General features: G+C 40.5%; 1 protein-coding gene across 1 annotated transcript; it reads left to right on the forward strand.

The window, feature by feature from the left end:
- Nucleotides 1–1,550: 1,550 nt before the first annotated feature.
- On the forward strand, nucleotides 1,551–12,233 carry epc2 (enhancer of polycomb homolog 2 (Drosophila)). Its single transcript, XM_058393569.1, has 14 exons — nucleotides 1,551–1,961; nucleotides 4,914–5,073; nucleotides 6,008–6,153; nucleotides 6,577–6,783; nucleotides 7,127–7,275; nucleotides 7,448–7,577; nucleotides 8,107–8,298; nucleotides 8,429–8,512; nucleotides 8,648–8,787; nucleotides 9,384–9,703; nucleotides 10,385–10,500; nucleotides 10,774–10,912; nucleotides 11,094–11,307; nucleotides 11,794–12,233. Exons 1-14 carry the CDS (start codon nucleotides 1,809–1,811, stop codon nucleotides 11,864–11,866), a joined length of 2,223 nt encoding a protein of 740 aa, XP_058249552.1. The 5' UTR covers nucleotides 1,551–1,808; the 3' UTR covers nucleotides 11,867–12,233.
- The last annotated feature ends 1,828 nt before the right edge of the window (nucleotides 12,234–14,061 follow it).

Below are 14,061 nucleotides of genomic sequence, written 5' to 3' on the forward strand. Positions count from 1 at the left end.
TTAGCTATTAAAAAAAAAAAAAAATATATATATATATATATATATATATATATATATATATTAAGATATTCATATAATTTAAGAATAAAGAAATATAGTGTTTATACCTGTGCTTTTTGAACATCTCATTCCAGATTAATTAATTTAAATAAATAAATAAATAAATAAATAAATAAATATTTGACCAGGTTATTGTAACATTTTTTATTTTTCTTGTTTGCCCTTGAAATGATTTATCTTGGTTTCCCCCCTTTTTTCACAACCTGCCATTTAAAATCCATAGTTTATGGATGCATTTAAAAGTAATTCCCTCTCTCTCTCTCTCTCTTTCTCTCACTCACTCACTCTCTCTTTCACTCACTAACTCACTTACTCTCTCACACCCTCTTTCTCTCTCACTCACAAACATACACCACACACATTCAGGAGGCAGGCTGTTCACTGAGGGCTGAATAGCGGTATAATAATGAGCATCTGCAGTGAAGCATGGTGGAGGTTCTTTGCAAATTTGTGGCTGCATTTCTGCAAATGGAGTTGGAGATTTGGTCAGGATTAATGGTGTCCTTAATGCTGAGTAATACAGGCAGATACTTATCTATCATGCAGTACCATCAGGGAGGCATCTGACTGGTCCTACATTAATTCTGCAGCAGGGTAACGACCCTAAACATACAGCCAGTGTCATTAAGCACTATCTTCAGCATAGTGATGGAAGTGATGGTTTGACCTCCACAGAGTCCTGATCTCACCATCATCGGTTCTGTGTGGGATTACACAGAGAGACAGTAGGATTCGAGATCATTTGTGGTTAGTTCTCCAAGATGCTCGGAACAAAGCTACCTGCTGAATTCCTTCAAAAACTGTCCGCAAATGTAACCTAGAAGAACTGATGCTGTTTTGCAGGCAAAAGCTGATCATGCCAATTGTTTACTTGATTAGGATTTCCCATATTATGAAAATAAACTATTAACACTTCTATATTTGTTAAAGCATTATTACTTTACAGAATTTTTTTTACACCTGCCTTGCAGAGTACTGTATACATGATATGAATTGCTTTTAACACCCTGCTTTGTGAATAAACGTCTTCCATCATCATCCCAGAAATGATAAATGACGTCACTCCTGTGATGACGTTACTCAGACCAGACAAACATTTCTTTATGTAACAGATATCGCACATCATATATCGACTAAATGTGGGGAAATAAATAAAACTGATCACTTTTAAGGTGGACAAAAAAAAACCCTTAGTTTGTGGATTTCACGTGTGGCTGTGACGTGAGGGATGAAGGCCATGCTTCAGTTTATAATGACTGTAAACACACGCGCTCGTTCCTCTCCATTCCCTTTTCATTAAGAGTCAACATTCTTATGAAATGAATCTTCACCGTGTGTGTGTGTGTGTGTAATAATCCAGACACACAGGTTTGGTGAGATTTGTCGGTTTTCATGTTGGGTGCGCGCGCAGCGTTGCGGCTCCCGTCCCGGCTGCGTGCGGGCGCGCGTATGCGTGCGCGTGCGCGCGCGCGGTGGCTGTCGGGATTGCTGTGCGAGCCCCTGTCTCTGGGTTAATGTCCGCCATGTTTGCGGCGGCTCCGAGAGCGGAGCGGCGGAGAAAAGCGGATTTGGTGTCGCTGTAAACGCGCCAGAAATGGGTTTCGCAGCCGCGTGTCGGTCGAGACGAAGTCGATGAACGCGACCGATCAGAGAAAAGTCGCCTCGGCGCTGAATCTGTACGAATATTCGGTTTAGTTCAGACTTGGTTCCGTGTTCACTGGTGTGTTTTTTTTTCTTCACCGAAAACAATGAGTAAACTCTCGTTCCGAGCGCGAGCGCTAGACGCCGCCAAACCTCTTCCCGTGTACTCTAACGGAGACATCCCGGACTTAAATGACTGCGTGTCCATCAGCCGAGCGGTCCCGCAAATGCCGACCGGGATGGAGAAAGAAGAGGAATCGGTATGTGAAGGGTTTTTGTTGTTGTTGTTTTTTTTTTTTAAATGAAGCTAATTTATTTTAATAGGGTTCAGGTGTGTAGCGGGCGGCTGGGATTCACAATTCATGTGTACGCAAAGTGCGGAGCGTAAGCAACATTTCCCCCGCCTTCTATACGAAGATCACGTAACATGTTACGGCCATGACGTACGCAAACGGCGTAAGTCCACAGCGCTGTGACGTACCCACAAATCGCCGTAAGTGACGTAAATAACGTCACGTCCTGCCTACGACAGGCGCTGATAGCAACCGGCTAGCAACCACTCACGCGCGCGCGCTGCTGTCAAAGTAGTGTGTGAAGTAAATTTCCGGCACACTTCTGTACTTTTTTTCTCTCTTTTTTTTTTTATTTAATTTAATTTTATAATAAACTGTTTCCCTTTCTACTCATTTTGAAACAACTAGGTACTAATTATATAAATTAATAAATTAATTTTGAATAAACACCCGCGATTGTCTCATCAGTAGCAGAATGTGAATATATATATAATAATTAAATTCAAATTAGGTTAATATTATCTACTTTATAGATAGTTATCTTTTTTTGTAAGAATGCATGATTTTGTTACAGTAAAATAAAATAACGCGTTTAAAGTTCAAGTAATATCCTTTAGGCTGCATCCCAAACCTCTACCTAGTCCCTTCCCTTCGGTGTTACATAAAGTAGATAGTGCGCCCTACTGAGTGCACTTCATTTGTAATAGTGATCTATTTGGGACTACAGTCTGTACAGTGTATCTTCACCGCTTTCCACAGGCGTTGCATGCTGTTTTTGTGGCTCCTTTAACATGCATGAGGTGCCTGAGATTATAAAAATGGAAGTGATGGGCTGATATCAAGGATCTTGTGCGTGTAATTCAAAACCAGGGATGTGTGTCACAGGGTAGAGCGCATAATTTCTGGCATTTGCTCTTATCCAGAGCAATTTGTCATTTTTATACAAATGAGCAATTGAGGGTTAAGGGCTTTGCTCACGGGCCCAGCAGTTGCAGCTTGGTGGACCTGGGTTTCGAACTCACAATCTTCCGACCTGCAGCACAACAACTTAACCATTAAGCCACCATAGCCCCTGTTAAAATGTTTTTTTGTCCACATTTCCTCTGAAAATGTTTTTTTTTTTTTTTGTCCACATCTTCAAGACAATCATATCAAGCTTGATAACTTCCGTCAAGGTGCACTGCTCATATATGCAGAGCTAATAACCCCAAAGATGAGTTTCATATCAAACATGGTGCATCAAAGTGACCCTGAATGTGTGGTTGTAGCGAAGATGTGCAGTCTGCTGCATGAACATCATACAACAATAACAACACACACATTACTCAGCTAAAAAAAAAAACCAATCTTTTAAACCTGAGCTCACATCCGGCATCAGGACATTAGTTCTGTGTGTGTTTCTCAGATTCAGGAAGTGCTGTTTGTGGTTAGAAACAGAGGCAGAACAACTCAGTGAAGTTGTGGTTACCATGTTGTTGGGTCATACAATTCCTGTAGATCTGAAAAGGAAATGAAAGTGCAGGCAAAGGTGCCAATGTGTTAAACACGCATTAAACGCCTCATCCTGAACATGATATTACACGTTTCCACCAACCATAAACGAACACAGCGATCCGAAATCAAATTCAGATTTTGTTTGTTGCATAGTTTTGACTCTCTGTGGCTGTAGAATACAAATAAAAGAAATGAGAATAAAAATAGTTAGAAATAAATATATAGTTACAAGAAAAATAGAAATAAAATGATCTAGACGTCCTAGAAAATATAAAAAATATATTCATGAATGTGGATCAGTGGCAGAAGTTTTAGTTCTAGGTTTGGGTTTGAGAAGCTGAAGGCCTGCAGGAAGAAGTTCCTCCTCAAATCTTCCACAGATCCCCGATGTCAGAAAACAGATCTAAGTGCTTTCATCTGGGTTCCACAGATGGATTCTACATTTGAGACATTTATAAGTTGCTAATAACTATCCTAAGCTCCTATAATCTTGTCCTGAATGACATTTTCTTTTCTTTTTTCTCCACAACTTTCCTCGCCTCTATGAAACCCTGAAGATGTTTGGGATTAAACTTCAACACAGTGGCCTTGAGGTTGAAGCGCCATATCGCAGACATTGCACCGGCTTTCATCAGCCTTCATTTACTCGCCTGGCCTCTGTCCCTTTTTTTTATTTTTTAATAATAGACATTTAATAATGGTTAGGAATGTTTAGTGACCGTTTAAACAAGCTGAACCGAATAATAAAATCCCGGGGCTGAGATTATCAGAGCCGCTTGGTGCCATTAACATGCTTTAATTGTAACATGCAATAAACTGCTAATGAGTGTTTCAAACTTAATCGTTCTGTTCATTACCTTGCATCACACCAACGCAAATTATGTAACGTCTACAGAGCCTCGCCGTCAGTTCCCTGCAGGCTGCGTTTCGCCCAGGCTAAATATAAACACAAAAATCGCCTTGACATTTCATGATGGAGCTCAACAGAGCGAGACTTTTTGTGGTTGTTGTTTTAAATAATAATAATAAAACAAAGTTGTTCTTATTCAAAGCATAACATATAGTGTTCATATCTAGTATCTCAGACTTATACAGCACAGTCAGTATGCAGTTTTGTGTGAAAGTTTATATCCTCCATGGTTTATGGATAAATAAATAAACCCCTGAAAAGCTAAAAACCTAAATGAGAAAATCTTGATATCAAAAAAAGAGGGTGAGAAAAACACCAAAATAATGAAAGTTTTGTTATAATCCTCTCACTTCTCAGATAAGATATCAGGATGTGTGTATGGGAATATTTTAACATCCCATCATTTAGTGATTAAAACCAAACAAAATGCAGCTCTCGTTCATTTATCTTTGTTGATTTCCTAATCGATGCATGCAGTTTGAGAGCTTATTAAACACTTCACCCTTCTCCCACAGGAGCACCATCTCCAGAGGGCCATCTGTGCCCAGCAGGTGTTCAGGGAGAAGAAGGACAGCATGGTCATCCCAGTGCCCGAGGCTCAAGGCAACATCAACTATTACGACCGGCTGTACAAAGGAGACTTCCGTCAGCCCAAGCAGCTCATCCACATCCAGCGTGAGTCCCTCCTCCTTCATTTTTTCTAGTTGGAGTTGGATCACAGGGTGGTCCAGGGTCTTCTCTGATTTCATATTACTTACATGCATTTATATCTTCTCGTCTTGGCTATTGGAATTCAATTTATATAGGTTTTGGTCATTCCTATGTGAACCGCTTGCAATTAGCCCAAAATGCAGCTGCTAGACTCCTTACTGGCACACGTACATTTGAGCACATCACCCCCGTCTTACTCTCTCTGCGTTGGTTGCCGGTTTATTTTATAATAAATTTTAAGATTTTACTCTTTGTTTTTAAGGTCTTAAATGGTCTGGCACCTTCTTATTTATCTGAACTTGTGACGATTAATATATCTGCTAGATGTTTAAGGTCATCAGATCAGAAAGGTTTTCAGATCCAGGTTTAAAAAAAGGCCAGGCTTTTGCCATAGTTGGCCCCAAATTGTGGAATAGCCTACCTATTAGGATAATCCCCTAGTAAAACTCCCTCTTTTAGAAACATTTGAGTCATCCTGAGCTTGTTTTTCCTCTGTATGTACTATTTCCTGTATATGTCATTTTATGTTTTTTATTATTTTGATCTTATAATTTTTGTACAGCACAGTGGTCAATGACTATTTATTTTCAGAGATTAAATAACTTGATAAACAATAAAGGCTTTTTATGAGAAGGGGCAAAACTCGGTTTTATTGCAGTCAGATCATTCTTCTGAAGATATCTTCAGCAAAAAGACACCAAACTGACATGAGTCGTCAGGCTCGGTGCAGTCGAGAAAAAAAAAATCCCCTCTATTTATCCTCCTTCTTCTAATTCACATACCTTCTTAGAATTGCTTTTTGCTATAGCTTTTTTTTATAGTTAGATATTTTTTTTTATCAGTGTCGTATCTGAAGTCATTTAATGTTTTTTTTCCCCTCTCTGTCTGCATTTAACAGCGTTCGGACTGGACAGCGAACAGCCAGACTACGACATGGACTCGGAGGATGAGACTCTGCTCAATCGACTCAACCGCAAGATGGAGCTCAAACCGCTGCAGTTCGAGATCATGGTGGACCGGCTGGAGAAAGCTAGCGCTAACCAGGTAACACAACACACTTTACACAGCACTGTTTATACTCTTTTTTTGGTCAAACACACCAAAAAAAAAAAAAGACATCTATTACATTATAGTAAGTGAAAATATCTTTTATTAACAAGGTTAGAGTTGCCTTAATGTTATTAATTATAGTTTATTGAACTTATTTCTGGACATTTTTACTCACTTTAAGATTGAAATAGTAGGCAGTATTTGACTACATTGAAGATATTTCACTTATTAAAATCGGTCAGCTTTTTTGCAATTTTAAAACATGTAATTGACACTAATTGACCAGTTAATTCGGATATTTGAATCCTAACAGATAAGGTTAGTGTCTCATTAGTAAACCTGCATTCTCCATGTTGTTCAAATCTCTAAAACTTGAGTCATTTTCATCTTGGACTTGTCTGTGCCTCCATTTTGTAGCTGGTGACTCTGCAGGAGGCCAAGCTGCTGCTGAACGAAGACGACTACCTGCTCAAGTCCGTGTACGACTACTGGGTGAGGAAAAGGAAGAACTGCCGTGGGCCTTCGCTCATCCCGCAGATCAGGCAGGAAAAGCGCGACGGCTCCACCAACAACGACGCCTACGTGGCCTTCCGCAGGCGCACGGAGAAGATGCAGACGAGGAAGGTAACCTCGCACCCTGAACAGTAAACTTTCCTGCTTAGCGGATTTTGTTTTCATGCAGGTCAGAAAAGGCACTCGTTTTAAAACTCGGAGAAGTAAGCTAATTCGGGAAAAAGTTAAACCAAGAACGCTTAAAAGACTTAAGATTTGCGATCCAGCTCAGTCTTTTATATTTAGAGTTTTCTTTTATCATGAAAATTTAACATAGAAAGCCCAGAAGATCATTCAGACCATCATTCTGGAAAGGAAAAGCACAGCAGCTCAGAAGAAGTTTAGGAGCTTCCTGTTTGTCTTAGGCTTTAGGGAGAGACTTTAGACGACTGACGAGTCAACTTTCTTCCTGCAGAACCGTAAAAACGATGAGGCGTCCTACGAAAAGATGCTGAAGCTGAGACGGGAGTTCAGCCGAGCCATCACCATCCTAGAAATGGTTAAGAAGAGGGAAAAGAGCAAGAGAGAGCTGCTGCACCTCACACTGGAGGTGGTAGAGAAGAGGTACGTGCACACACACACAAAAAAAAATACTCACAGGTATTTGTACACAGGTTTGTGTTGGCAGGACAAAGAAACAAAGCCTAATTTACACCCTGAGGATTCAGGTTGTTATTCTTCACCAAAACAGTGTTGTGTTTCTGGACACGTGGCTGACTTCCTATTGCTTTCACAGGTACCAAATGAGCGATTTCTCTGGAGACGTTTTAAATGAGGTCTCAGCACCACTGGCAGAAAAAACAGTCTACCCAGCTCCAATATGTCTACCCAACGGGAACAGGCATAAAGCCGAAAACAAAATTAAGGTGAAGTCTCATTTCTGGCTTGGGAAGCACTTGTGTCTCATGACAGTGGAAAGCAATAATGGCAGCACTGTAGGAAAAATATCACACCGCTGTTGAATTGTCCATCTGATTGGTCAGAGGGTGTTGATTAATTTTCAGTAACAGCGCCTCTGTAAATAACTTCCAGCTCCATGTTGTTCTTTAATAAATAAGAATAATGAATTGACGGAAAATTGCCGTAGTTCCAGTTTAAGGGGAAAAAAGTACTTCCGAGTGCTAACAGTAACTCAACTGTTGCATCACACCAGATCTTTGCTGATTATTTTGCCGTAACAACATGCCCTGAAGTGTGTTATTCCTTACCACTTACCTGCTTAATGTTTAATCAAGCGCCTGGGAGCCGACCATTAGGGCTCGGCTAATCCTTTTGGATTGAGGATGCATTAGATTAGCTGCATTAATTATGAACGCACAAAACACATTAAAAAGTTTCCACTAGCCTGACAATAATTCATACTCACTCACTCCTCTCTCCTTTATCTTTCTTTAGACCCACAAAACCGTGCCGAAGCACCACCCGCACCACTTTCCAGTCAAGATTGAACCTCAGTTCGACATCGTCCGGGGGCATAAAAAATACACACGCAGACCCAAGCTGGAGCCGCTACGCCAGCACCCCATCATCAAGGCCGACATCAAGCAGTACGACTTTCACAGCTCCGGCGAGGAGGAAAACCCTCTGGTAAGCAGTTGCCTGGACCACACACATTTAAATCCTGTTGCATTTACGTTAAGCATTTTGCTTATTCAAAAAGTCGTGAGGTTAACTATGACATTACGGGTTAACATATCTACCCTTTTTTCTTTTCCAGTCTCCGTCATCTGAGCCAGACGAGGAGAATGACCCGGATGGAGGCTTTGTTTTTAGACGTAGAGCTGGATGCCATTACCTCGCTGTGAGTCTCAAGCTCATTTTAATTAAACTTTAATAAGAAAGATGTTATATAGCTACTTTATATGTATGTGGGGATTAAGCGAGCTTCAACACACACAGTGTTGGTATAGTGTCTTAACATCTTGTCTGTGTGTAGCCCCTCACGGATAAAAGCTGCACTCCTGTACCACATCTGGACGGCATCGATGCGCTGTGTCAGAGAAACTCCCTCACAGCTCTGTCGGTGCCACGCCGCTGTGTAGGAGTGACGCGCAGACGCCTAGGCCGTGGCGGCAGGTAGCACTCCTCCTCCTCCTCCTCCTCCTCCTCCTGCTCTTCTACCTCCTCTCTTTTCATGTGTCTTGTTTGCTCTTAAACCCACCAGCCATCTGATACCTTTTAAGCTTTATTTATGCACAAGGGGAAAGTGTTTTGTCATCCATTAGCGAGTTGGTTTTTTATTTCCATGTCTATCAGTACACACAGTGGAATGAAATATGGTGCCTTTGGTATCAGGGTACAAGATTAAAGTTTCAGTGCAATATGATAAATGCACAGGGCAAAAAGTAATGTACCTAGAATAGAATTACCAACATTGTGAGGACAGTATCCTTGTGTAAAAATGAGGAAAATGACTGTCAAATTTGTCATACATATAAGTATACCAAACGGAGCAGCATTTTTAATATCATATATAATAAAAGTAACATCACCTGGTGCCTAAAATAATACTGGTTTGGAGAAGGCTTTGGGCCTGGGCTCTATTCTGTATTTAACAGTGCTGACAGAGTATGTTGTTTTTTAAAGAGTATTTATTAAAAATGCTTAATGAAGGGCTCAGTGCTTTATTTGTGCTTGAAATCTCATGTCATCTTTCCATCGTTGCTGTGTAGAGTACTGCTCGACCGAACCTCATCAGATCTGGACCGAGTCCTCAGGCACTTGGACCCTGACACGGTCAGCACCTCTGACTCCTTCCCCGTGCTGACGGACGCACAGACAAACACACACGTCCCCGTATCAGCCAGGGCAAAGCCTCAGCGCTCTTTGGCTCAGCTCCTTCATGATATCCAGGCCTGCAGGTGGAGGTACTTCCGCCCACGACCCCTTAACCAAAACGGAAAGGATGAGAGTCGACCTGATACTCTTCAGGACAACAGGAAAGGAGGAAGAGGAATGACAGTCACCAATAATTTGAGAAACGGCGGTTTAGGTGGGTTATAGACAAGCTACAATACCAGCTTTTGGTGTAAAAATGCTTGTTAAATTGCATTCAGTTCATCAGGATGTAGGTTTTTGTTTTTTTAGGTGTTAGTAGAAAAGGGTAATCTACAATTTCTGGTGCTCTACATACTTTAGAAATTTCTTGATTGGTCATTTGAGGAAAGAGAATCTGATATGTATCATATCTATGGAGAAAATCCATATCTATCTTTAGGCAAAGTACCTAGACAGTACTTTAATTTCTGTTTCTGCAATGCATACTGAATCACAAGAACAGATTTCTCAGTCTAAGAATCCTGTTGTTTAGAGGTCAGTCAATATTTTTTTTTTGTCCTGAAGAATGAATTAACACTAAAAGAATGCAGTTTCTTAAATTCTTTAGACCAAATAGTTCCAGTGGAAGTCCCCTTGTGCCATCTAGTGGTGATGCAACATGATTGTAGTTGTCTCATCCTGCCATTATTTTGTACAGTTACACAGTTAATAGGTCAGTTGTACAATTGTTTAATTCAACATAAGTGAGTGAATGCAAACACTTCCTGCCTCTGAGCTGCTCATCTAGTTACCAAAATTGACACAGCAGTTGTGGTTTTGTGTGAAAAAATAATGTTTTATAAACACATCAAGGATCAGTATTTATTCACTCTTAACTCTCTCTCTCTCTGTGTAGGTGGGATCACAGAGGAGCAGTTTCAGTCTCACCAGCAGCAGCTGGCTCAGATGCTCCAGCAGCAAGGCCTGCAGCAGAACCTACCTGTGTCTGAACATTCCCACGCACACGTGTCTGTATGTGGAGCTTAAGTACTTATAGCATACTATATACACACCACAGCACCATATTATACACCAGCACAGTGCTAAAATATACACCAGAGCTATACTAGCACATGCTAGCACTTGATTGCACTCATGATGAGCTGAGAGGAGTGGAATTGAGAAAACACTCTTAAATCATCAGAAATACTGACGAAAAGACTCCTGTCCTGATTTATAACAAATCTCCTGTTTCTTGAGCTCGACTTCAGCATAAACTAACGCACCTCTCGACCTGCCTTGTAGAAATCGGCCTCCTCGGGCTGCCTGTCCAAGACATTAGACTCAGCCAGCGCTCACTTCGCTGCCTCTGCTGTGGTCAGTGGCTCAAACAAGGATCTCAAACCCCACAGCACCGGAGTCAATGGCATCCTTACAAATTCAGGTGAGCTACTGTAGTCTGTCGTGTTTTAGTGTGGTCTTTAAGAGCTAGATTAAAACAGATACCAACATGTGTGCAGTCTTAACATTTTTCCCCTCTAATTTTTATATTTTAAGATCAAGTGAGAATAACCATCATTTTAAGACTACTAAGAAAACTCCTTTATTTTTAAATTTGTCAACAGGAAACTCCAGACAGACTAAATTCAGCTGTTCATCTCCACTCGGAGTGGGCAGCGTCTCCTCAGGCTCATCGTCCTCCTCCCGCCCCCCTGCTGTGCCCCAGTCTGTGCCCCATGTGAGTGTGGTGTCTCCCGCACGACCCTGTGCCCCCTCATCACCCACGTTAAAGCTCGCCAGCGTGGCCAGCAGCAGTCTGCCCAAAGTCACACTCGGCAGGTAAATCCCTGAGGTGCAAGAGCGTTAAACAAATTCAAATTTCTTAATAAACATATCTGGTGTGAGGTACTGGAAAGCATTCAGTAAACTCTGTGTGAAAGCCTTGCAGCACTCACGAACATGTTCAGCAGCGATAAAGCCTTCATTTGGCATTCAGATATTAAACACCATTTTGTTGATGGATTTTTGTAGTTTCTAAATGACATTGTTAAAGACGGTGATGAAGTTTGTTTGCGCGAGACTGTTTCAGCACATAGCTCTTAGTCTTCTGTGTCCGTGAAGCATTTTTGCACTGAGCTATGATCATAATATCAGTGTTGCATTAACATTTAAAGGGCTTTTAGGTCACTTAAAATATGACCTCTTTTTAATTTTTCATCACTTCTTCTTTTGTCTCCTTGCCCTGTCTCTGCGAGTTTAAACACTGCACTGTTTACGATCATAATTAAGCTCACAGTGATTTGTTGTGTTTTTGTTTTTGTTCAGGGATAAACACGAGCCGGAGAGGCTGGCTCTGAACGGATTAGCAGACACCACTGTGGCCATGGAGGTGACATAGCCTTCCCCTGACAGGGCACTGACCAGACGCTGGAACCTGTACGTGGACCTACACCGCACAGTAGCATATCAAACATTTGTGAATATTCTATGTGTACATTTTTGTAAAATTGGGAACTATCACTACCTTGTAAAATAGTCTATTTGTATCATTAGGTGTCATTTGTTACTTGAATTATAGATCGTGTCATCACGCTTTTGCACTTCTAGCCGATGGCAAAAAAAAAAAAGTGCATCAGTAAGTGCAGGGATCATGCATGAGTCCAAATCATACATTCTTGTTTTAACTATTTATTTTGCCATGTTTACATTTTTGTATCTTGTACAAATAAATCAGATTTTTGTCACAAAACATGGATACCAAGACAACTAGTGTGTCAAGTCTCCTTATTTGTTTGCTTCTTCATTGGTTTACATACACTATATTCCCAAAGGTTTTGGGACACCCCTCCAAATCATTGAGTTCAGGGGTTGGACTTGGCATCTTAGTGCCAGTGAAAGGAACTTTTAATGCTTTTTGTGCAATTTTATGTCTGCCACCAGTGCAGTCATGTTGGAACAAGGTCCATAAAGACATGGATGAGTGAGTTTGGTGTGGAGGAACTTGACTGGACTGCACCTCAACCTGATAGAACACCTTGAATGAGAGATGAATTAGAGTGGAGACTGAGAGCCAGGCCAAAACTGAGACGTCTTCCTTTACATGCTCATGAATGTAATATGGAGTTGGCCCGCCCTTTGCAGATATAACAGCTTCAACTCTTCTGGGAGGCTTTCCACAAGGTTTAGGAGTGTGTTTATGGGAATTTTGAAATGCATTTGTAAGGTCAGGCACTGATGTTGGACGAGAAGGTCTGGCGCACAGTCTCTGCTCTAATTCATCCCAAAGGTCTTCTATGTGGTTGAGGTCAGGACTCTGTGCAGGCCAGTCAAGTTCCTCCACACCCAACTCACTCATCCATGTTTTTATGGACCTTGCTTTGTGCACTGGTGTGCAGTCATGTTGGAACAGGAAGGGGTCATCCCCAAACTGTTCCCACAAAGTTGGGAACATGAAATTATCCAAAATGTCTTGGTATGCTGAAACATTAAGAGTTCCTTTTACTGGAACTAAGGACCCCTGGAAAACAACACCTGGATTCAATGATTTGGAGGGGTGTCCTAAAACTTTTGGCACTATAGTGTATGACAAGAATTCCAAACATGAAGGTTTATTATTATTATTATTATTATTATTATTATTATTATTTTAGATAGCAGATATTTGTTTTGTGCAATTTAGGGACCATGAGCGTCTTAGATTTCAGGCCAACTAAAGATGCTCTTACTGGCAACTTTAGTTCATGTAAGTTTATATATATATAAATATATTTACTTGAGGGTAAAATTGTAGTTTATATATATTCATGAAAGACTTCAATCCTGACAGCTGTGCCCCTTGCTGACTTGCACTACAGTGTTTCAGCAGTCGTGTAGGAGTGTGTCTGCTGTTAAAAAAAGAAAGTTAAAGGGTCAGAAAGTGTTGTGGTTAAGAGCCGGTGGTGCTGCTTCAGCAGCTGAGGTTCAACATGCTCTCTGCTCTGTGCTCTGTAATTCAATGGTGAGATCTCTGCACGTGAATGTCCATTTTTTTATGCGCATATGTTTTTTAAACCAAAAAAAAAATGTAAATACAGGCAAGAGATAAAGAAGTAATATGAAGTTTAAGGCTTAAAGCACATATTAATATTCATTTTTCTGCCATAAATTAGCCAAGATGTTGGATGATCTCTGACAATGCTATAAATACTTCGTTAATATCATTCAATTTTTATTTCAAATATTTCTGTACCTTTTTAATTTTTTTTCTGAACAATGGACATCCTCACTAAGCAGCTTTACAGAAATATATAAATTCAGGAATATGCCAGATTATAAATCCATTATTTCTTTTCTATAGCTATACAATCAAATTAAAATATAAATAAAAAGTAAAAATTATGTAGCCAGGAATGGAGTATGAGATATTTGTTACAGCTTTGACTTGAAGTCTATTGTGTTGAAGTGGTCAGCTGTTCAATAAAGGAAACATGAGTGAATAATCTCTTTCTAAAATCAAAACGTTCACCAAACACCAAAAACGTTCTCGGTTCTGAAGGTGTTGATTAAATAAAATACATTATAAGGTTTATATACATTTATTAATGCGCTCCTTCT

Source organism: Hemibagrus wyckioides, linkage group LG06, assembly GCF_019097595.1.
Source record: "Hemibagrus wyckioides isolate EC202008001 linkage group LG06, SWU_Hwy_1.0, whole genome shotgun sequence".
Taxonomy (NCBI): Eukaryota; Metazoa; Chordata; class Actinopteri; order Siluriformes; family Bagridae; genus Hemibagrus; species Hemibagrus wyckioides.

What these genes read in the sequence shown, in the direction of transcription:
- epc2 (XM_058393569.1), top strand. Translation starts at nt 1,809, where the DNA reads ATGAGTAAACTCTCGTTCCGAGCGCGAGCGCTAGACGCCGCCAAACCT. An exon ending in AAGCCGAAAACAAAATTAAG is followed by an intron (nt 7,578 to 8,106) that starts GTGAAGTCTCAT and finishes ATCTTTCTTTAG; the next exon opens with ACCCACAAAACCGTGCCGAA. An exon ending in TGGCATCCTTACAAATTCAG is followed by an intron (nt 10,913 to 11,093) that starts GTGAGCTACTGT and finishes ATTTGTCAACAG; the next exon opens with GAAACTCCAGACAGACTAAA.